Source organism: Hyaena hyaena, unplaced genomic scaffold, assembly GCF_003009895.1.
Source record: "Hyaena hyaena isolate Hyena2069 unplaced genomic scaffold, ASM300989v1 scaffold_27, whole genome shotgun sequence".
Classification (NCBI taxonomy): domain Eukaryota; kingdom Metazoa; phylum Chordata; class Mammalia; order Carnivora; family Hyaenidae; genus Hyaena; species Hyaena hyaena.
The window spans coordinates 3,692,580-3,716,976 of NW_024080659.1; the positions used below are offsets into that span (position 1 = coordinate 3,692,580).

General features: G+C 47.7%; 1 protein-coding gene across 4 annotated transcripts in view; it reads left to right on the top strand.

Moving 5' to 3' along the window:
* The window catches only part of CDRT4 (CMT1A duplicated region transcript 4), a 45,160-nt gene extending 21,117 nt beyond the window's left edge, over positions 1-24,043 (top strand). For 2 of the 4 annotated variants that reach the window (XM_039227352.1, XM_039227354.1), the window contains 2 exons: positions 6,417-6,491; positions 8,250-8,785. In XM_039227352.1, the coding sequence (XP_039083283.1) occupies positions 6,417-6,491; positions 8,250-8,707 (533 nt within the window). In that variant the 3' untranslated portion in view covers positions 8,708-8,785. Of the gene's footprint in view, positions 1-6,416; positions 6,492-8,249; positions 8,786-23,755 lie in introns of those variants that run through there. The other 2 variants (XM_039227355.1, XM_039227353.1) reach the window with 2 other exon arrangements.
* The last annotated feature ends 354 nt before the right edge of the window (positions 24,044-24,397 follow it).

The window sequence follows — 24,397 nt, forward strand, 5'->3', positions numbered from 1 at the left end:
ATAGGTAGTATACAGAAGCATTTTCGAGAAGCAGTGTATGCCCCTCCCACCCGCCATAAATGATGAATCAGTAATACCAGGTCTGTGTTTGAAGATGGGTATTTCTGATTAGACTCCCACCTCTCCACCCCAGATGTAGTCAGAGATAGTTACTTCCCCCCGGAGAGAGGTATGTTCTATATTAGGATATGCTGACAGCTACCGGCTATGCTGCCCATTGAGTGGAATGTAATAGGATGCAGTAATGGGCTTGTTTTTCCTCTCCATGGAGTGGAGTGTGCATGTTTGTGGAGGGGCAGAGATGAGGAGGGGAAGGTGGCCAGCATGTTGTTGCATAAGGAGATGGGGAGACCCTATCTTCACTCTCCTCTGTCTTAACAGTTCTGGGATTCTTCACACTCCACGGCATCAGTGTCTGTAAAGACACACCACACCGTTATCTTGTGTGTACCCCCCTAGAGCCCATCAGGCAGAGGTGAGGCTATCGCAAGAGTTTCCGTAGCGTCCACAGGATGGGGCAGGGTAGAGAGGTGGAGAGAGTCACGATGAGGCAGAGTTAATGGGAAGCTTGTTGGGTGTGCACTGTATTTCTCTGGAACACAGAGGGTCAGTGCATGCACTTGGCCAGTAAGAGGGGGGCTCTATGTGTCTCCTGGGCAGGCCCCTTGGGACGACATCAGCGCATCAACGACGCACTGCATGAGGAACATTTCCGCTGATCTTAGAGATAAACCTTCCAAGATACTAATAGCCTAAGTGGTAGCTTCCTCTTCAGCCAAAAGAAATGAAGAGTGGCCAGAAGGCAGAGAAGGAAACGGAGGGCAGGGGAGGAGATGCAAGGTTGAGGGAGAGAATACGCAGAGGTAAAACAGAACTCTGCACCAGTTTCCTGTTGGGGACGTTGTTCTCCTGGGGTCAGACAAGACTCTTGGGGATGGCAAGACAAGACGCCTGCAGACTGAAGCAGGGGAGAGAGGAAAGAGGCTGAACAAAGGAAAATAGGTCTAGCTCTCAACCGAGCACAAGCCTCTCACGTTGGCTTGTTCTTCTCGGTATGGACACTTTTGGGGGATCAAACTTCTGAGGCTGATTTCCGAGGAGGTGAGTCATTGAAGACTCGGCTATCCCTTGAGCAAGCTCACCCTTCCATTCTCTTATGTTATCACTATCTGTGATGCTCAGAGTTCCAAAAAAAGGCTGGGGAAGGACATCGCTTTAGAATCCACACAAATGTTCTAGTAACTAGTTCCATGACATGCCCTACCCAGTGAATGAATGGATGAGTGGAAAGTTCCCTGGTCAAATGAGATTAGGGGATACTGCCTAACAATCTCTCTTTCGGAGGGTGACAGAGCAAGGTAACATATTTAGAGGCTCTGAGGTAGGTAGGTAGAAGTGTTGTGCTAAAGGAATTTGTTTAACAGGTCATTTTCCAAACTTCCCTGACTGAGGGCAGGCTTGCTGTATTTATATTGCAACACATACACTGTATGAATGGTGTCCCCTGGATTAAACAATGTATGTGGCCTTACAGGGTGACCCTCATCATGGACCCCCTCTCCTTTTAAGAAAAAACTTTTTTTAATGTTTCTTTTTGAGAAAGAGAATGACAGAGCAAGAGTAGGGGACGGTCAGAGAGAGAGGGAGAAACACAATCTGAAGCAGGCTCCAGGCTCCTAGCTGTCAGCGCAGAGGCTGATGCAGGGCTCGAACTCACTACCTGTGAGATCATGACCTGAGCTGAAGTTGCACGCCCAACCAACTGAGCCACCCCGTCTCATTTCCCCCCCTCTTTAAGTAATATCAATTAACATCTTGAGAGATTCTTGCATTCTCTGGGACATAGTTTAGAAAACACTGGATGAAGATAATGCTTTGCTCATCACGAGTGTGCAAATGGCTTTGCTTCCACAGCAGTAGGAAGTCTGAGTGGAGTTGACTTGTGTCAATGCACTCCTCTCTCAGTCCTGCCTTGAATGCACAAAATCCCTTTGCAAGATGGTTTCCTGAGATAAGGATGCAACTTGTGGCCACAGAGAGAGGGTGAGATTAGCTTTGCATGATGATACCACCAGCAGCCACAGTTTTCTCTGCTCAGTAGTAGAAGGCTCCGGCTGTCTTTTGATCTAAGTAAATTCTGGTGTTGGCACATGGTAGTGGAAATGCACTATGATCCTTATAAATGTTTAAAGGCCACTGACATTCAGTACTGTATATATATTGATACATATTTATTCAAGAATCCTTCGATGAAAATATGTCTTAAAACAGCGAGAGGGTAGATTGACGCCCCAGAACTCATTCCTAATTTTAAGTGGCTAAGACCATATACATCTTCAGTGTTTTTTGACTTGTTCTCTAAAACAGTGGGTCCCAAACCTTGCGGTACATTAGAACCAAGCTTTTGAATTCTGATGGTTGTATTGTGTCTCATTCCTACTAAATCACAATGCAGCTGGGCATGTGAATTTTTAAAGGATCCCTAGTAATTCCAATGTGCCGCAGCATTGGAGGACTGATAATTTGGAAGCCCTTTAATTTACAGGCAGTTTATTATAACACCCATACCTCCATAAGAGACACAGGATGGGAATTCACCCTCATCTCCCAAATCTCCCAAGGTGAGATAATGGAGGTCCTAAGAAGTTAAGGAACAAGATCAAGGTCACAGGTTTGTGTCCAATGCTGGGCAAGTGTCACTCCCTTGAACTTACGTAGGCCAAGGCCAGCATATCAGACAGGATTCTGGAAATGGCAGGACAGGAGACTAGGTTTGGGTGGGAGGAGATGGGCTTGAAAACCCAGTGGACTGAACACAGGCCTTTGTGCCTGTAGGAGAAACAAGAAAACCACTTCAATGCTGTGCCTCCTGCTCCTCCCGTCAATGCTGTTTCTGTCCACGGACTGCTGATTTGCATTTCATTTCTAGGGAGACAAAATGGAGTCTTTGTGCCAGCGCTGAAGGAAATTATGAAAGCCCACAGCTTGTCTTCAGACTTAATGTCAACTATTTGTCTCCTTTATTTTCAAACAAACAAGTCCTGCCCATGAGTTCTGATACCGTCTCCAACATTCCCCAGGGTTTGTAGCTTCCTGGCTCCCGCATCAGCAGGTATCACAAAAACTCACCGTTCTGTAGACCTGTGTATGAGCCACGGCGGGCTACTCTTGGGGGCTGGCGAGATAGGGTGAGAGGCTTTGGGCAAGGTGTTGGGTTATACCAATGGCTGCTGGTGTTGATACAAACGATTCACTAAGAATTGAGCTGCTTTGAGGTCTCGGGTTTATTCACTAGAAACATAGAAGCCGGGGTGAAGAGCGTTATCCAAAATTCCCCAAATATCATGAACTCAAAACATTATCCCATCGTCTGGCATGATTGATGAACCCTATCGTACATATGAGGAGAAGTACAAACACATTTCTAACAGTTTTGACGTATGGGGCATAAGTCAAGAAATCTTTCATTGGAGGGGAACAGACATGGGCTGGGCAATCACTGAGGACTATATTCCTGGGGACTTTGGATGGGTGACCTGTAATTCTGAGATCCATGGTGGGTCTTAGAAGCAGAGATAAGTTGCTTCAACTTTCTTTTGTTGTTGTTGATTATTACACGAAACTGTAGGTTAGAGGTCTACGTGAACTAGTTGCTTCTTCTCTAACTTCAGAAAAATGATACTGTGAATTCTCCTAAAAATGTGTTGTCAGGGGGGCACCTGGGTGGCTCAGGCGGTTAAGTGTCTGACTCTTGGTTTGGGATCAGGTCGTGATCTCATGGCTGTGAGATCGAGCCCTGTGTTGGGCTCTGCACTGGGTGTGGAGCCTGCGGAAGATTCTCTCTCTCTCCCCCTGTGCTCTTCCTCTACTCTCCCTTGCCTCTCTAAATAAATAAATAAGTAAATAAATAAATGTGTACATATGCATATATAATTAAATGTCACTTATTCTTAGGTAGCTTTCACTCTTGTTGCTATTGAGAATATAGCTATATTCTTGAACTTTGTAGATGGAGGAAAACAATTCTTAATTTCTGTAATAAAAATTACTTATTCCTCTTGGTTTTAAGAAAGTTGTATCATCTACAAATAATGATAACTGTCTTTTCTTACAGATAGGTACGCTTCTAATTTCTTTTTCAGGTATAAGGGTAACAGCTACCACTTCTATTTATTTATTTTCTTTACGTTTTTAAAATTTATTTTGAGAGACAGAGAGAGACAAATCACAGTTGGGAAAGGGCGGAGAGAGAGGGAGACGCAGAATCTGAAGCAGGCTCCAGGCTCTGAGCTGTCAGCACAGAGCCTGGCGCGGGGCTCAAACTCAAGAACTGTGAGATCATGACCTGAGCTGAAATCGGACTCTTAACCAACTCAGCCACCCAAGTGCCCCCATAGCCACTACTTTTAGAACAATGTTAAATAAAAGTGACGAACAGGACAATACAGTAATGCCCTGTGGTGTCAAATGTGGTATTGGCTATTGGGCAGATTTGTAACAATCCTGTCAAGAAAACATTGTTCTTAGTTTAGTAGGAGTATTTTTAAAAATCAGTAGTGGATATTGAAAGGACCAGGCTTTAATGGGGGCACCTGGGTGGCTTAGTGGGTTGAGCATCTGACTCTTGGTTTCAGCTCAGGTCATGGTCTCAGTTTGTGAGATCAAGCCCTGAGTCAGGCTCTGCGTTGACAGCATGGCACCTGCTTGGGATTCTCTCTCTTCCGCTCTCTCTCTCAGCCCTTCCCTTGCTGTCTCCCTCTCTGTCCAAATAAATAAAATAAACTTAAAAATGTGTTGTCATCAGAGATTGCCACTAAGACGGAACAGTAGGGGACTCTGTAAAGCCTGGACCTGAGCAGGTTTGACAAAAAGTAGCTTTTTTTTTTTTTTTTAAAGAGTATGAATAAATGTCTAGAATGCGATCCTTTGTGAGGTGTGTAAGAATAAAATGCTGACATTGGGAATAACTTACTTGGGGAATATAGTGGGACTTAAGGTCACCCCCATCAATAACGCATTTACTGGCATACCACAGCAGCTCCTTGGTTAGGAGAATGAAGGGGGCAGCAAACCTGGGGATTCGCTTAGCTCAGGGGAGTGTTTCACATGCAGCAGCTCAGCTCCCACAGATGTTGCAGCTGAAAGAAAGGCAAAGAACCACTATCTAGTCTGAAGCAGCTCTATTCAGTGTGTGGTCCTCAGACCAGCATTGTCCCTTGGGGTCTTCTTGGAAATGCAAATTCTCAGGTCCCCAAAGCAGACCTACTGACTCAGAATCATAGGAGTGTGTCTTCCCCCCTCCCCCTCCCCCTCCCCCATGTCTGTGTTTTAATAGGCTCTCCAGGCAGTCGTAGCCGTCACTAAAGTTTGAGAAGCGGACTGCCCCTGACCCACGGTTCCCATAGTGTGGTCACCTGACCAACAGTACCAGCATCACCTGGGAACTTGTTCCAAAGCATCTGGGACTTTTTCCACAGTGGAAATGGTCCTTGGCATTTCAGATGTTCAAGGGACCCAGAGATGTGCAGCCCTGAATGTGCAAAATAATGAATTCTTGGATAAAAATTCTCTGATGCACATTTTCCAGTCTTAGCGCTCACTAGGAAGGAACTCCCTGACCTGTTTCTAGAACAATGTTAAATAAAAGTGACAAATAGGACGACACAATAATGCCCTGTGGTTAATGATAAAACCTTAGGTAGTTAATGATAAAATCTTACAAACTGTCAGCATCTCCCTCCCTACCTCTGGTTTAGGACGCTGGTTGTCGACTCCAGAGCTCTGGAGGTGAGGCTCAACATGGGTTCTTTTTTAATTTTTTTAAATGTTTATTTCTTTTTGAGAGAGAAAGAGGCAGAGGGTGAGCAGAGGAGGGGCAGAGAGAGAGACACATACAGAATCCAAAGCAGGCTCCAGGCCCTGAGCAGTCAGCACAGAGCCCGATGCAGGGCTCGAACCCGCGAACCATGAGATCATGACCTGAGCTGAAGTCGGAACGCTTAACCGACTGAGCCCCCCAGGTGCCCGTCAACACCTGTGTTCTAACAAGCCCTTCATACAGAGGCACCCATCCCCTGGTTTGAGAACCTCTAGACCACAAGTCCCATCAAATTGCCCACAGTCAAGGCCACATACAACATTGCAACGTCTCTATTTCAGCCTGTCCTTGGGGCCCCTGTGTCTTGACTCTGGACAGCAGCCCACTCCTTTCCCTCAGTGCCGGTGAGAAGTGTGGCCAGGAGGCAGAGATTCAGCCCTGTAACACGAGCACACGGGGACTCTGGTAGAGAGGACGACGTCTCCCAGGACTTCTCGAGCTGAGCTCACCGACCCTCTCCCCAGTTCCACGGAAGACATGTCCCCTTCTTGTAGGTCACACTGTGGTGACCCTGGCTAACATGTGTGTTTCCCCAAAGGTATTTGGGCCTTCAATGTGAAGAACTCTTTAATGATGGCGGTGATTGAAGCAAGAAAGAAGAAGAGAGACGAAGGTAGGGCTTGGGGTTGAGCCACGAGGGAGCTCCTGCCGCAGGGCTGGTAGAAGCTTCCAGACCTGGGAAGGAAGGCAAAGAGGTGGGACTCCGGGTGGCTCCTCCTGTTATAATGTAGAGAGAACATAGCAGGAGATGAAGGAGGGGTGTGGCTCATGTTGCTGCAGAAGGGTTTACTTCACCTCTGCCAGATAGAAGCAAATGCCTCTCGACCTGCAAGATCTTTGCATTTAAAAAAAAAAAAAAGATTTTATCTTTAAGTTATCTCCACACCCAACACGGAGGGCAAAGTCACAACCTCAAGACCAAGGGTGGTGCGTTCTATGGACTGAACCAGCCAGACGGCTCGAGATCTTTGCATTATGCATCTACTTTGAGGAGACAGAGACGAGTCATTGAGTCTGCACTTGGAAGCCTGGATGTGCGTGTTTTTTGTTTTTGTTTTTAGTGAAAGATGATGTCACGCATCTTGCCTTCCTTGGGCAGGATAATACCCAGCTCTTGCAGGGAAATGAAACCTCCCACAACCCATTCTTTACTGACAGATCAGCTCCAGCTCAGGAAAGGCCCACAGGACAGCCTGGGAATAACAGTAAAATCTGCATTTTCTCTGATTATCCCCATTGATATAGTGGTTTCTTTTCACTGAATTTAGGTTGGAGATGGTGAGATCAACCTCGTAGCTTCCTTGCCTTCCCAGACCCCTCCTGAAATGATCAGAGTATGCACCATTTGAGAAAACAGGGGACGTGGTGGCAGCAGAGGGGAGATTGTGAGGCATTTCTACCAGACAGAGCAGAGTTCCAAGGGAAAGAGGGAAAGACTGACCCAGCCATGATTTGGTATCTGTAAAGGAACAGGCTGCTTGGTACACTGATGAACAGACTTTCTAGTAAAGCCTCCCTAACCCCAAATATTCAAAACCTCTGGCCAGCGCTGTAGTGAAAAGCTTGAGGAGTTTTGAGCCCATTAGATTGGAGTTCAGACCCACTGTTTGCTAGTTGTGTAAGCTAATCAGCTTCAGTCTCAATCTTCAGTTAACTGGGGTGTGATACCCATTAGAAGGTGTAACAGGGATTAAATGAAACAGGGCAGGTAAGGAGGCAAATGTTTGTAGTGACCGTATACTGATTATTACATGCCAAGTACTGTGCTAAAAACTTTACATAACCTACTTCCGTTAACTCCCAAGAAGGCTCTGTGAAGTCGATCTCATTATACCCATGAGTTTACACACAAGGCAGCTACAGTTTAGAAGGGCTCCTGGGCTTGCTCAAGGTACAGGGCGATTGCGCAGGTAGAGAAGGAATGTGGACTCAACCGGTCTAATTGTAGAGCTCATGTTTCCATGGGCTGAACTATGGAGCAAAACTGTTCCAAGCCCTTAAAATGTATCGATTTGGCTAATCTTTACAATTGGCTTCTGGTAACCATTTTTACTGGTGAAAAAAAACATGGATGTTCAGAGTGCACACACAGTTTGATGTTATGCAAAGATCTGAAGCTGAGTCTTCCAGACTCCCAAGTTCCCTGCCCTTTACCACGATGCTGTTTTTTAACTGGTAGACACTCTGGGATGTCATTCTATCTCCCATCTTTAGATTAGATTTTGTCCCCACTGAATCCAAGGGGTGTAAGGGCAATTATGCATGATGGGGGAAACATTCAAAATGTGGTTCCAATAGCCTCCAATCGTTGAAGAACTCAATCGTTGTACATAAGTGCCCCTAAATCACCTGTGTTTCTCTTTGCTGGTAGAACTCACGGAGAACATTGGGCTTCCCCTGAATCTTCTTGAAAAACACAGCCCATGGCCAGCCTATGTCACATACACATCCCCGATGGTGAGAAAACTCATTGAGAAAAGCAAAGCCAGAGATCTGGACTGTATGCAAGCATTTGAAGAAAGCCAGCAGGCCTCACGACAGAGCAAACCTTCCAGCATAATGCACCAGAAAAGGAGAAAGTCATCGAAGTCTTCTGGAAACACGATGGTCAAGGACATGAGGTCAGAGACCATGTTATCTGTATTGAGCACGCTTTCAGTTTCGACCCTGAGGCCCACTGTCATCCCAGAACCAATACACTTTCATACGGAATCCAGAGAAAACCCCACTGCAAACTATAACAAGATCACCTTCTCTCGAAAACCTATGATGAAGATCCTTCCATACAGCTCGCTTCTAGCCAGCAAGGAGAAACCGTCAAATATTTAGCTCGGGGAATCCTTACCACCACCCCATTCCCCTTCCCAAGACTGTACAGCAATTAAGCTCCATTTGCCACAAATTTCACTATGTCCTTTGAATGTGAACTTGCTTCTGCTTGTGCAGAGGTTGGCCGGAGACAAACCAGATCGGAATGTGGGCCATGGGTGGGAGGTGGGGGGGTGAGCCCTCTCCAGCGTCGCCATCCAGTAGGGTTGGGAAGCGCCACGTTCTAGCTCCTGCCATAGATGCTTAGAACCTAACTGAGGGCGGATGAGTCCTGGTCTGGGCAGGAGACAGAAATCACTCCAGTTATTATGCCAGAGATGATGTAATATAAAGAAATATTAACCAGGTACCTGGAAAGGGCAGGGAGAGGACTCACAGGTACTAGGGCCATAGCATCTGTAGGAAACAGTTTTCACAAGGCTCCAAAAGGTAAGATAATTGGACTTGTTCAAAGTTAGGCACTTGGAGAAGGGGTGTGTGGGCTGAATCTCTGATTTCTGAGATACAGGGAACAGCTAGTTCTGGTGTCTCCGAGCTCAGCAGAAAGTTCCTGAAGGGATGGTACCTCTGTCTCTGAGGAGGAGAAGCTCTTTGGCTCAGGTTGGTTCCATGATTGAGGAGAAAAACAAAACACTGGAGTCCAATGCTTCTGGAAGGGATTGACCCTGCTTGAATGAACACAAAGCATTGCTAGTGGAAACAGGGACAGGAAGCCAATAGAGGTAAACAGGAAGAAAACCAGGAGAGAATTCCTTCCTCTTCTTCCAGCCTCATGCCCTCTCCCACCAGTACCCCCAATGGGCGGAGCCTATCAGAGAAGAGACAAGGCATGATCTCTGCAGAATCCCAACCCCAGCACCTCAGCAAAATGTAAAAGGGTAGACTTGAAGCCAAGAGAATGTTAGCTTCAAAACTAGCATGGCGGGGTTCCGAGTGATCCCACCTCACTGCGCCTGGACACTGAACTTGGTATTGAGATTTTTTTTTTCCCTCGGAGGGGTTACAAAGTGGCAGTGGGGACCTGAGTGTCCCCTGCTGAGCAACGGAGGATTTTCTCTCCTGTATTTTTCTCTAAGGTTTGCCTTGCAGAGTCAAGGTGGCAGGCGAGAAGTCCCCAGCCAGACCTCAGCTATCATATGTCAGACCACACTTAGAATTGGTCCACCCATGCTCTGAGCAGTTCCCAACCAGCCCCAGAGCAACTGATGTTAAACTGAGTCTCGAAGCAGACAGGCTTTGTCTTTAGATTCAAGGAGGATCTTGCCATGAGAGGGAGACCTAGCTGATCTCACACTTGGGCGTTTATCTATTGAGCATGGCTTCATTGATAGCTTGTCTCTTCTTTGACCTCACCTTCTATATCCATGTTTGTGAAGCAATGAATACCCATCTAGCTTCCCTCACAGAGGGGTACAGAATGGGAGGTGCAAGTTGCTGTGAGTGCCATTTGAAGAAGCTGAATTTGCCGACACACATGCATTTTCTCCACACACGAGTCTTGTGGAAATGTCGGCACTCACCTCTGGCTGCTCTGAATAGTGTTGGGATTGCTGCACACATTAGGAGCTCCAGACCAATTCCTGGGGTACCTGATCTTGGCCAGCATGAACCCTTGCAAAAACATAGGTGTTTTCCAGTGACTTTGAATGACTGCGTTTTGTGTCCATGGGTCATTTATAGACACAGAGGCAGGTGATAAGTTCCTCTAACAAGACTTACTTATCTCTTCCATCCTTTTATGGGAATTGATAGCCAGAGCATATCTGGGATGTATTTGGGACTATATTTACCTATTTTGGGAGCACAGGGATGTCTTTAGGGAATGAAGCTAGTCCTACCAAATGTCCAACATTAAGCGCTAGAGTTTATAGAGATTTGGGATCATTTCTTCCAATCCCTTTGAGGGCAGAGCAATTACAGTGTGAGAAAAGGCTTTCTAGGTGTTCAATACTTTTTACAAAAGTATCTGTATACACTCTAAATTAAAAAATTTTAAATATAGATAATGTTATTTAGATTAAGCTAATTCTTCGCCCCTTGTAACTAACACAAGGATGAGCGAAAGGATATTGTTGCTGACACCTTGTGTTGTCATGAAAATTGCTTGTATCTGTGACTACAGTCCAGACACTGTCCCTCCTGAGGCACTTTTAAGAAAGAAAAAGTCTAATTCCTTTTGAAGTGGGGGGTGGGTGGGGGAGGACTTGTGTGACTGGTCAGGACTATATTTGCGTGAGGACTGAGGAGGCTGCGGGGAAGAAGGAGTGTTCGAACGAGACCAGCTGGACCCGGCATTGAAGGCTTGGTCACCGGGGGACGGGGAGGGGATCCTAAATAATCTGTGCTTGGATTTGTTTTTTGGCCCAGACCTCCCTGAGCGCGATGGAGGTGGAGACCCATGAGTCAAACCCTTAAAAGGCTTTTTTGCTAAAACCCAAGAAAACCCTGGAGTATGCACAAAAAGGGGGGAGCGGAACTTCCAGATTTCACAACACACCAGCACGCAGGGTCCCGTTGTCCTGGGTCTGGCAGAGGCCGGTGGATTGCTTGGTGAGGACAGATTTGTACATAAAAACCTGAGAGATATCCCTGATGCTCCCAGAGCAGGAGTGAAGCCCTTATGGTGGGGCTGGGGCGTGGAGGGCAGAAGTCTGACCTGAGCAGTGGGGGGCATGGGAGAAAATGGGGATCCTCCCTAACGTAACCCCATCAGCCTGTCCAAGCCCGAGGGGTCTGGGTTATTTCCGGTTCCCCCAAACGTATTGAACTTCCGTCTCTGAGGGGGAACTAGCTTTTTCTGATGCTCCACAGACCACAGCCCCTTCTAATTTATCTCCTCAGCATCTGGAATGTTCTGTTTGGCAGGGGAGTTGTCTCACTAGGTCTCCCTGCTGTAGTAGGTTTATGAAACACCAGAGTATGTATTTTCTTGGCCCTTCTGTGTTGCTCTGTAACCAAAGCCGCATTCGGACACATACCGAGTCGCTGTTCTTGAACAAAACGCTTTGGCTCCCGCGCACAGTATGGCATGTACCCATTTGCAGGCGCTACCGCTGCTGTTTCAGCGATGATGTTTAACCTTAGCTGCTGGTCATTCTCACTCTAGTGGGTCCATACGGATGTCAAAGAGTCCCACATTCTGCAGTGTCTCAGCCGGGGCCCCGGAGCACGTCTTGAAGAGTAGGCTACTTGCCAGATGAGATGCCGTAGGAAAACCCTGAAGGGGGTGACTGTGTAAACCCCAAGTAGAGATGGATGCAAGTCAGATGTTTGGGGCTGGTTTGGGAGCTCTCTGCCTGGGGTAGGAGGCAGAGAATTGCGGACCTCAAGAATTAGGGACTTTAGTAACAAAGCATGGGACTAGCACGGCATGAGATACCCAATCTTCCCTTCCTTGACCCAAGGCCCTTATGCAGGAGACAAAGGCTTCCATGGGGGTCCTCTTAGCCATTTTGTTAGGACAGGGAGAACAAAACCATAGGGCTTTTGACCCTTGGGCTTTGCTAAGGGTCCTTGGAGGAAGCCCAGAAGTGACCCGGAGCAAGAAATCTGGCTCAGGAATCCCCACCTGGAACTGAGAGTGTATCTGCAGAGTGAGAAAACCAGAAGCGGAATCCCAAGCCTGCGACTTCGCTCCACCGGTCAACAGGGACGGCAAAAAGATCATAAAAGAGCTTTGTGTGAGATGTGTGTGCAAATGTTCGCATCTAGACCGTGCTGCTCTCCTCAGCCTTGGCTGAGTCATTCATTCCTAGAGGCTCTTTGGTTTCCCCACCCTTCTTGAGTGGCCGCACATTTTCAGAGCCTGAGCTTTATCAGTGCCAGATCAGAGAGGACAGAGAGACTGGGGGCGGGGAGTGCATGGGGGTGGGGGGGTGGGGGGCAGGGGAGGCGGGGCTTGAGATATACTGTGAAGCTCAGGCCTGGGCTTATGTTTGTCAAGTGATCAGGAAATCCTTTCTCTTCCTCCTTCCCCACCCCTCCCCCACCCCAATCTCTTACCTGCGACCCAGAGCCTCAGCCAGCTGCTGAGGTCACACTACAGTGTCCCAAACCTGTCGGGCATGGCTGGGCCAGGTCTGCTCCCCGACAGAGCATGTATGTGAGATTTCTCTGGGACTTTGGGGATGGGGTACGGTCAGGGCCAGCAGGGATGCAGGAACACCTCAATTTTAGGGGGAACCCACCGCTAGCCCGTACTCTGTGCCATGATCCTGACCATGACCCAATTTCCATATGGGACAGGGCAGAAAAACTGTGTCATGAAAAAGATATTGGAGGACTTGGTGTGAGACCCGTATCCCTCCTTCCAGGCTCTGTACCCCACGGGAAATAAACATTGCCACCTCCTCCTCCCGAGGCCCCTCTAGAAAGAGCTTCTGGTAGGGGGAAGGGGGTGCCCTAGCACGTCTTATGGCATCAACGCACTTCCTCCTTAGACTCAATTGTTCAGCCCCCAGAGCATTGCATCATTTTAGGGAGACAAGGGAGATGAGAAGACACAACAGTTGAGGCAAAGTAGGGAACCGCCTCGGTCATGGCATTTCTGTGTGTCTGCCAGTCGGGAAGATTCTTGTGGGGAGCGAAATTAGTACCAGAGAAAGTGAGAGCTGGAAAGGAACTCGCCCTGAGCGTGCGGGGTCCTCTGCTCACACTTTCGTGTGTTAAAGCTTCTCCTTGTCCGTTTTATAGCCCATAGGATTATACCCTTGTTTGCCGAGCTGACCAGCTAACCCTGGAGTAAGTGAACCCCTTTGGGAGAGGGATACAGGCTCTCAGCTTCAAGCCAGACTGTCTCCCCTGTACCCACATCCTTGCCTCTCCTTAGTTCATCAACGCAGTCCTGCCCCCAAGACAAAATGCGCTAGGGATGGGGCGCCTGGGTGGCTCAGTCGGTTGAGCATCTGACTTCAGCTCAGGTCACGATCTCACAGTTCGTGGGTTCGAGCCCCGCCTCGGGCTCTGTGCCGACAGCTAGCTCAGAGCCTGGAGCCTGCTTCAGATTCTATGTCTCCCTCTCTCTCTGACCCTCCCCTGCTCAGGCTGTCTCTCTCTCTCAGAAATAAATAAAACATCAAAAAAAATTTTTTTTAAATGCACTAGGAAGAGATGATCCCTTTCATAATCAGAGGCTGGAAAGACACTCAACGGGATTTTGTAGAAAGTTTGCATTGAGTAGACAACTTTGCTATAAAGTTCCTTCTAGTCCTGGGGATCCCGGGTGGCTCAGTGAGTTAAACATCTGACTCTTGATTTTGGCTCAGGTCATGATCTCACAGCTTGTGAGTTCAAGCCCCACATTGGGCTCTGCACTGACAGTGCAGAACCCTCTTGAGATTCTCTCTCCCCCTCTCTCTGCCCCTCCCCAGCTCATGTGCATGCCCTCTCTCTCCTTCAATATAAATACACTTTAAAAATCATATAAAACATAGAGTTCTTTCTAGTCCTGATAGCATGATACAGGATCATGGATTCAGCAAGTCCCTCTGATGGGCCCTTCCTTACAGGGTCCTGGAATGATAAGAGGCAGCCTCTTGAACCTGAACTCCTGATTCTTCTGTTTAACGACCAATCCATGTCTATGTGATGGAATTCCTAGCTGATTGTGTTTTTACTCTAACCTTTGTCAGAAGGGACACAACTTCACAGACCTAACTTCTTCTCCCGTTCCCACATGTGCAGCCACGCCGATGGGCACTGAACGCTTCCTCGCGCCCGGTGCCTTGCGGGGGGCTGAGCCCTGAATGTGGCAGACACACATCGGGCCGTGGAGACACAGGACAATCACAACTGTGCAGCACGTGACAAAGACGCGTGGGGTGATAGCGTATCTGCATTTAGGCTCCCGACGTGTTCTCTCCAGTGTCACGGAAAAGGGATTATGGCAAGAGGCAGGATTAGTATCAGGACAGCTGCTCATAAAAAAAAGTGAGGTCATGGCAAATTTGGGGCCAAGCTGAAATTTTCTGGTGTCCTGGTGAGTTTTTCGAACTTTGCAGATCTGCCTTTAGTTTACGCTTGGCCCTGACTTCTGTGTTTGTTTCCGTCGCACCATGGAGCTGTCCTCTAGCTCGGGCGGGCTTTGGGTTAGGGCCTCTCCCTTTTGACCCCTTACGGCAACACGAGGCAGTGTCCACTTTTGTACGCTGCCCGTTGTACGACACTCCCTGCCTTCCTGCCTTTACGTCCTGGAGGATGGGGCTGGGCAGCTTCAAAGGAGACCTCAAGGCTCCCTTGCTGTCCCCACCAGACCTAGGGCGGGCCTCCAGCATTGGCCCCTGGCCCACTGAGCCTGAATGCAACTTCCCCAAATCCCCAGAGCCCTGCCTTTCTGCTTCTTCTCCGTGACGGACGGCCCTGCTTCCGACCAGCTTTGCCAGGGGTTTGCAGGCCCTTCTCTAGGCTCGGGGCAAAGGTTGCATTTGGAGCCAGGGAGAAAGCAGTGTGCTGTCTCATGGTTCCCCCTGTTTGACATTGGCCTTCCTCCATCTGGTCGTACCCATGGAGCTCCCCACCTCTGCTTCCTCCCTCTTTCTTCCTTTCCTTTTGAGCTTGTTATCTAGTTAATATTTTGTTGTCATGTCAAAGTCAGATGCTTGTCTGCAGTGGCTCGGGCTCCCGGAGGTATAAGTGACCAAGATGACCTTGACCTTACAAACAAACCTCAGGAGAAGCACGTCACTTTCATGTTCAGATACCCAGAGTTTAAGCCTCCAGCCCGAGGATGACAGAGTCCCAGGGACTCTGAGGAATGCTTGCATATTCCACAGAAGCTTCTTTGTGGCCACCTGTCACCCTGGCCATCCGTCTCACGCCAGAGGCATTGCTTCAAGGTCTTGGGTCCCTGTTGTCTTGATTCTTCCCAACCCAGCCTTTGGGGGCCCCTGAAGCCACCTGAGGCACAGCTGGTAACATCCCTGAAGACTCAGAATCCCAGAAGCACAATGAAATAAATAATAATTGCTACCAGAAGCATCTACTTTGGGAGGTCTACAAGTCTCGATCCGCTTTCTGTTCCCTGGTGAGGGCCTCCTCGACCTCCAACACGGATCTCAGTGCATCTCCATTGACTCAGATTCCAGGCCCAATTCTGTCATATTCCTGGAGACTGGAGCCAGTCTTTCTGCTGTTAATAGCCTCTCTCCGTTTTCTTCTCTTTCTCCATCTCTTCCACTTCCTCCTCCTCCTTCTTTTTGAGACAGACAGTTGGGGAGGGGCAGAGAGAGAGGGAGATCGAGAATCCCAAGCAAGCTCCACACCCAGCATGGAGCCTGAGGGAGGGCTTGATCTTACAACTGTGAGATCATGACCTGAGCCAAAATCAAGAGTTGTACGCTCTACCCACTGAGCCAGCCAGTGCCCCACAAAGTACATTTCCTTGACTTTTCTCACTAAACAATGAGATGTTGGCTCATGGATGTCCTTAAAGTCAACAGGCAGAGATCAAACGCACTTTTCTCAATAGCTGGGTGACTTCCCGTGGTAATCAGTGCTTCCTGATTCAATTTGCATGTTTGATTTCTGCAAAGTCTTGGGGGCTCTGGAGTTCCTTTCTCCCTGACCTGCCCTCAGATCTCGCTCAGTGTAAAAACACCTTGCGTTTGTAGGAAACACAAATTCTCAGTGTGTTCATGCACGTTACTTCATACTTCAACCCTGCTGAGATGGGGAGGACCCAGGTTAAGAGAATGTCCTAGGCTCACACAAACACAGAAATTGCAGCTTGCTCCCAGTTCTCAGTTTTCCTCACTGGACGGCATGGCCTCTCCACCCAGGCATTCATCAGCCCCTCCTGATTCACAGAACCTGCCCTGGGTCATCTCTGGGTTGGCAGTTCATGGCTTCTCCAGTGAGGGTGTGGGGCAGCCACCCGCCTGAGGATGAATGTGCCCAGCAAACAGTCATGGAATTCTGCCCTGTAGAACCAGAGCTAACAACACTCATCACTGCTGCCAATTGCTCGTAAGCCACCACACAGCCAGGACCTCAGCCTGCATGTTGGGTTTGGGCTGTACGCTACCCATGGGGGATGCATGTGGTAGGAGCTCTGCTGTGAGTCTGGAGGCTGCCAGTGAGCCACACAAGGTGGGGCTGTGGGGTTCCTGAGGTGGTTCTTCGCTGGCCTGTAGCCAGACAAAGACTTCCCTGAAAATCGAGACAGATATTCAAGAATACTGGCCTCTTATATTTTCACTCGCCTGCTGAAAAATTGTTTTAATAAACACACAAATCTATAATGACCCCCTGGGGTTGTGCAATTGTACTGTCACCTGTGACCGAACAGGGAGGCCCAGGAGGCAAGTAATGCCTGACTTGACACTTGAAGGGCAAGTAGGATTTAGCCTGGAAAGCTTGTGTGTGTGTGTGTGTGTGTGTGTGTGTGATGAAGACACCTTTCACTTACTAATGATTGCATTGGTGAAGACGTTCAAGTAGAGCAGTGTTTTTAAAAATATGTCCACAGGGGCGCTTGGGTGGCTCAGCCAGTTAAGGGTCCAACTCTTGATTTTGGCTCAGGTCATGATCTTGCGGTTTGTGGGTTTGAGCCCCAAGTCAGGATATGCAATGACAGCGCAGAGCCTGCTTGGGATTCTCTCTCTATCTCTTTCTCTGCCCCTCTCTGTTTGTACCTCTCTCTCTCTCATAATAAATAAACATTAAAAAATAAAAATATGTTCATAAATCCTTTGATGCTCTTGCCTTCAAGACACGGAGCTTGATTTCTCTCCTCTTGAGTGTGGGGTGGGACTTAGTGACCTGCTTCTAATGAGTAGAATATGGCCAAAGGGATGGTATATCACCTGTAAGATTAGATTATGAAAAGATTGTGACTTTTGTCTTGAGTGCCCACTGTCTACCTCAGATCATTTGCTGTGGGTAAATAGCTGCCACGTTGTGTGACCAACACTGTGGGGAAGTCCATGAAGACTTTTGCCAACAGTCACGTGAGAGAGCTAGAAAGCAGGTCCCCGGGTCCCCTCAAGGGACTGGCCAACCCCTCTGAAATCTCATAACGGACTTTAAGCTAGAGCCACCTAGCCATGCTGCTCCCCAAACTCTTCACCACTAGAAACTCTGTGATGTAAGAAGTGTCGGTTGCTTTAAGCTGCTAGATTTTGGAGTAGTTTTTTATAGACCATTAGATCATTCAGTGGGAAGGAATTCAGCCCATTCAAGACATTAAAAGAAGGTCAGGGTGCAGAAGCAGTGGTTTTCACACTTCAGAGTTCTTATGAATTGCCTTCTGCATGTGCCCAAAATACAGATTCCTGGGACCCACGTGGACAGAGCATGATTTAATAGGTCTGGTTGGGCCCCAGACAGCTGCATTTTATTTATTTATTTGTTTGTTTGTTTATTGACTGAGAGGGAGATGAGAGAGAGAATCTCTACCCCCAGCATGGAGCCTGATTCAGGGCTTGATCTCACTACCGTGAGAACATGACTTGAGTGAATATCAAGAGTTGGACCCTTAACAGGTTGAGCCACCCATGCGCCCCCAGAGATCTGCATTTTAAACAAGTTTCTCACATCCCAATGCAGGTTCCCTGAGAAGCACTTTGAGAAGCTCCAGTTTGGAAAGGTTGGGAGGCTGAGTGACCCAAGTTGAGGCTGGGGGCAGATAGAGGGTAAAATGTGGGTCACCTTCCAAAACCAAAACACAAGCCCCTTTTCTAGAATGATAGACAGCCACAGCAAGGTTAGAGGCAAAGCAATAGCTAAATCCATAAGCAGTGACTAAGACCTGTTTGGATTTCCTCTCTCACTGGCCTGGCTTGTCAATAACTCAATGCTGAATCTTAAAGATGGGGTAGATGAAGGAAAGTGGGGTGTAAGGCCTGCCTTTGAGGAACTCACAAGTAATGTTAAAAAGTCATCAGTGTGAAAAGTTGTGCCTTGATTACAACAAAATGGAGCCTGCCTTGGAGCCTTTTGGGATTCCATGTTTGGTAATCCTTTTCTTTCTTACTTTTTTTTTTTTTTTTGCGTTTTTTTATTTATTTCTGAGAGAGAGAGAGAGAGACAATGTGAGCAGGGGAGGGTCCGAGAGAGAAGGAGACACAGAATCTAAAGCAGGCTCCAGGCTCTGAGCTAGCTGTCAGTACAGAGCCCGACGTGGGGTTCAAACCCACGAACTGTGAGATCATGACCTGAGCCGAAGTCGGATGCTCAACTGACTGAGCCACCCAGACCCCTGGTAATCCTTTTCTGAGTCAGGTCATGGGCTATCCCAACAACCAGTTGCTTTAGAAGCACAGAATGATTGAGTGAATCGATTTGCTTCAGATAATTTTATAGAGACCCTTTACTCTCATGTAATCAGTTTGAAGATGAGACAGATGGTCAGAGAGGCCTAGTGATTTATTCAAGTATTTGAATTCAATACATCCAAATCTTCCAGGTTCACTGCTGACATCTGTCATGGATCAGGGAAAAGGGCCTTGTGGCCTGAGTGTTGAGCATTTCCTAATAGACTGGATGGGGGTAGACTGAATTCCTTGGGGAAACCTTTCTGAAAGAGATGAGGATAGTAGAGCCGAGCTTGAAGAGAGAGAGTCACATGAAAGGGTATGGATGCGACGGTGAAACATCCCAAGTATATTAAAAAATGGACTGCGGTCTACAATTCCTTTTCTTTAAAAAATTGGTGAATCATAGACTTTCCTCAAGATTTTTTTTTTTAAACCCATATTCCTCCCCAGGGCACACTGGGCAAAGGGTGTTGGCATCTATGCCTTCCTTCCTGGGTGTTCTTGGTTTTGCATGGGCTCCAGGAGAGGTAGAACTTGGGTTTTGTGCAACCACCTAAGCTCGTCTCTTAGTCCTGTTTCCTGCTATTTTTCCCACCATTGTGTGCAACGCATTGAATGGTAGCATCTATGGTGGAAGGAAGCTCGTGCCCCCTTGGATTCCTGCACATGACCATGGCGTCCCGCCCCAGGTCCCTGCATCTCTCCACCTGGGAGCTTTCTTCTGATGCCATGGATGGAAACCCACCCAGGCAACCCCTAGATTATCGAGACATCCAGGAAAAGGGGGTGTCTTTCTGGGGGATGGCCTTTTATTCTGTATCTTACACAGGGCAAAGGGGCTCTTAACGGAAAAGGCAGTTTGTGCACCATCAAACTAAGAAACGAAACAGGCCACTGAATATAATGCAGAGTCATTCTCTCCCACACCTCCCTGCCTGCGCCCCACCCTTCCCCTCCCTGGAGGCGATCACCACTACGGCTTGGTGTGTAGCTGCTTGGAAAATTCTCAGTACGTTCCTAAAACCTGGGGTCAGATCATGTCACATCTCTCGGTATAAAGCCAGAGTCGTTCAAACAGCCAACGCTCTTACGCCCTCTCCTCTGAATGGCTTCCCCTCTGCTCTCCTTGGCACTCACTGCTTTGGCCTCCCTGGCCCCTCGGTCTCCCTCCATCCTGCCACTAGGCTCCCTTCTGGGGCCTTTGCACTTGCTGTCCCTTCTGGCTGGACCTCTCTTCCTCGCCCGGTGCGAGCCCCCTCCCTCACCTCTTCCAAGGCTTGGCTTTTCTCTGAGAACCTGATTGAAAGAGGAGACCCTGTGCTCCTCATCCGTCTCTTCATTTTCTCTACTTAAGACTTTCCTTTCCACCCTGTGATCCACTGCCTCTTCCACTTAGAGTTCTCTGCATCGATATAAGAAGATGCAGTGCAATGCAATGCAATGCAATACAATACAATACAATACAATACAATACAATACAATACAATACGAATGTGAGCTCCATCAAGCCTTAAAGGCTTATATGAAAAGAGGGTTTTGTCTATTTTGTTTACCGCTGTGCCCTTCCTCCCCCCGCCCATGTTTAGAAAGGGTCCCGGCACACAGCAGCTGCTCAGTAAATCTCTGTTGAGTGAATGCCCAAGCGTGCACCTGAACGCGCACGGGCGCGCGCGCGCACACACACACACACACACACACACACACACACACAACCTATGGCACGTGTCGCTTCACTCCTTGTTTTTTCCACTTAGCAATCTTGGAGATAGTTTCTCTTAGAACATACAGCATCACCACCCCCATTGAAACTACTGAGGAGTATGCTATTTTTTTTAAAATTTTTAAATGTTTTATTTATTTCTAGGAGAGAGAGAGACAGCGTGAGCAGGGGAGGGTCAGAGAGAGAGAGAGTCACAGACTGAAACAGGCTCCAGGCTCTGAGCTGGCAGTCAGCACAGAGCCCGACGCGGGGCTCGAACCCACGAACCGCGAGATCATGACCCAAGCGAAAGTCGGAGGCTTAACCGACTAAGCCACCCAGGCGCCCCCAGGAGTATGCTATTTTTAAAAAATGTTTATTTTGAGAGAGAGAGACAGAGAGAGAGCGCATGCGCACCAGGGGAGAGGTAGAGGCAGCATCCCACGCAGGGATCGCACTATCAGCGCAGAGCCCGATGCGGGGATCGAGCCTGCGACCCTGAAATCAAGACTGGAACCGAGACCAAGAGTTGGATGCTCAACCGACTGAGCCACCCAGGCGTCCCCGCGAATATACTGTGGTGTGAATGTTCATAATGCACGTAACCGGTATTTAACCAACCAAACCTCTTGGCGGACATCTGCGTGGGTTCTGATCTCGAGCTATTGCAAAGCTTCAGAGCGCCCTGCGTCTGGGCTCCCGGGAGTGAGGACATCTGCAAGATGAGCTCCAGGAAGTGCGGCTGGCGTACATGCCCATCTTGTTTGGAAAGATATTTGGAATAGGTCACACCTGTCTACACTTCCCTCCACAGTTGAGAATGTTGATTTCAGCACATATTAAGCAGCACCGTGTGTTATCAAAGTTTTGATCTTTGTCGACCTAATTAGTAACAAAAAACATTTTAACCTTATGGGAACAAATTTTACAGGTTTTAATTTGCTTTCTCCTTTTTTGCATTTTTTTAAAATGTTTTATTTATTTCTAAGAGAGAGAGAGACAGCGTGAGCAGGGGAGGGTCAGAGAGAGAGAGAGTCACAGACTGAAACAGGCTCCAGGCTCTGAGCTGGCAGTCAGCACAGAGCCCGACGCGGGGCTCGAACCCACAAACCGCGAGATCATGACCTAAGCGAAAGCCGGACGCTCAACCGACTAAGCCACCCAGGCGCCCCACTTTTTTGCATTTTTAATGTCATTTCTTTTTAAAATTATGATTATTATTTTAATTGTTTTTTTTTTTTTTAACATTTGTATTCATTTTTGAGACAGAGACAGAACACTACTGGGATAAAGGCAGAGAGAGAGGGAGACACAGAATCTGAAGCAGGCTCCAGGCTCTGAGCTGTCAGCACAGAGCCCAACTCAGGGCTTGAACCCACAAACCTCCAGATCGTGACCTGAGCCGAAATCAGACACTTAACCAACTGAGCTGCCCAGGTGCCCCTTTAATATGTCGTTTCTATTTCCCTGTGTGGGTGTGTGAACTTCTCGTTTCTATGTTTTGCTCATTAAAAAAAAAAAGTGAGTCGTTGGCCTTTGACTTGGGGTTTATGAGTCCTGTTTTCATATTAAGCCCTTCATATATTGGTCTTTTATCCATAATCCATCTTTCAAATATTTTCCCCATCTTTTCATTTGTATTCTGACATCACTTTGGTGTTTTTCGTAGGAACAAAACTGTAAATATTTATATAGTCAACTTCATCAGTATTTATGGCTTCTGAGGGTTTTTTTGTTTTTTGTTTCTGTTTTTTTTGTTGTTGTTGTTGTTGTTTGTTTTTGTTTTTTTGAGAGAGAAAGTGCAAGCAGGAGAAGGGGCAGAGAGAGAGAAAGAGAATCCCAAGCAGGCTTTGTGCCCAGTGCAGAGCCCCATGCCTGGATCCATCCCATGATCATGAGATCATGACCTGAGCCGAAATCTAGAATCGGATACCCAATCAACGAGCCACCCAAGCGTCCCCTGAGTTTTGTCTTAATTAGAAAGGCTGTCTCCTCTTCCAAGATTACATAAAAAATGATCTCATGATCTTTTCTGGTACTTCCATAACTTTTTTCATTTTTAAACACGTATTACAAGCACATTTAGGATATGGACATGAAAGAAGACTCAGGTTAACTTTTCCGTCTCTGGTTAGCCAGTTTTCCCAGCAATACTTATTGAAGAATCCGTTTTTCCCTCGGTGATTGGATATTTGCCTTTTTTTTTTTTTAACACATTATTCTGTGTTTTTCAGTATCTTTTGGGACTCTTGATTGTCCCATTGATCTGTCTGCCTGTTTATGCGCCAGAATCAAATTGTTTTCATTAATGCAGCTTTAAAGCCTCTCTTACTGGCCGATATGAGGAAGCCCAGAGGGCCTTTCTGTAATTTTTTTTCTGATCGTCACTGAGCCTCTTGACAAGAACGAATGTGATTTTTAGGTAGTAAAATCGCCCTTTTTTTCTGTGAGGTGACCAGAATGGCTCACGGACCCATAGGCTCCTTTCTTCTGTTAACTGACAAGCCTGTCTTCCTTCCAAAAGGTTTAATTTCATAACTAGGTGATCGCACAACAAAAGCTCTATTCCTTCCCTTCCCCTGAACCCCTAACCCTGCCTGCAGCCAAATCTGTTTAACTGGTGCCGTGGCTGAAGTTATTTCTAGCAGGTGTGAGAGGGAGGGTCAAAACTTGAATTTACCAAGTCACAGAGCTGTCTGAAGTTATGCCTTTTTCACTGAAAAAAAAAAAAAATCCCAAATAGGAGAAGAATGCAAATCAGAAAAAAAAATTCCACCCTTGGCATCCTTGGAATATGACTGCTACAAACAATTCCATCCAATGCTTAAAAAGAAAAAAGAAAGAAAAAAATGAACAAACCAAACCAAAGCAAAAAACCCAAAAAAACCCCGAAAGCATGAAGCATGGGGGTAAGGCTGTGGGACTGGCACAAATTGGAGCTACCGTAGAAGCTGGGGCTCCTTCGTGACCTGCTCGAAGTCCCTGGACACCAATTCAGTGGGGGTTTGGTATGAAGTTAATGTTTTGAGTGGGTGAGGCGTAGGAAGCAAAGGCAGATACTTAGACATTTTTTTCCCCTCTGCTTTTTTCTCCTAGAATATTCCTGGCGCCCTCAGGAACAGGCCCCCATTGTGCACCCCTACCCTGGGCAGCTGGGCACGGGGCTGCTGTCGGCGGCCTCTTGAGAGACCATCTTTGAGGGTGCGTGAGGAACCCCGGGGAGCGGACCCAGACAGCCCCAGACTCACCCCAACCCAGGCTGACCCTGACCTGGGCTGGGCAGGCAAGTCTCATTGCTGGAGGCCTTCCGCTCCCCTCCCCCAAGCATCTAGCACCAGAACCATCCAAACCTTATGAACAAGAATAAAGGTGGCCAATCCTTCATCCCTTTCACGAAGACCACGTTAATAAGTATCTGGAATGGACAAGGGAAGGTGAAGAGTGACTGAGGCTTCAGCCCTCCCTGGCTGTCAAGCGCAACTAATAGGTATTTTGCAGAACTTGCCCCAGGGGCAGGGCAAGAGGGGCCAAAACACCTTTAAGTGGCCAGGCCTGCAGGACGCAGAAGCACCCCAAGGCTCCAGCGGACCATCCGGGGGGCTCTGGTTGGCCATCGGAGGCCACTCCTGCCTCGTCCTCCGGCTCAGTCTGTCTTTCCAGTTAAATGCTTTTCTCTGTTGAAAAAAGTCCCTGTATGTACGTCTTCTTCCTTCCCAGGGTTTTCTGCCTTATCATAGA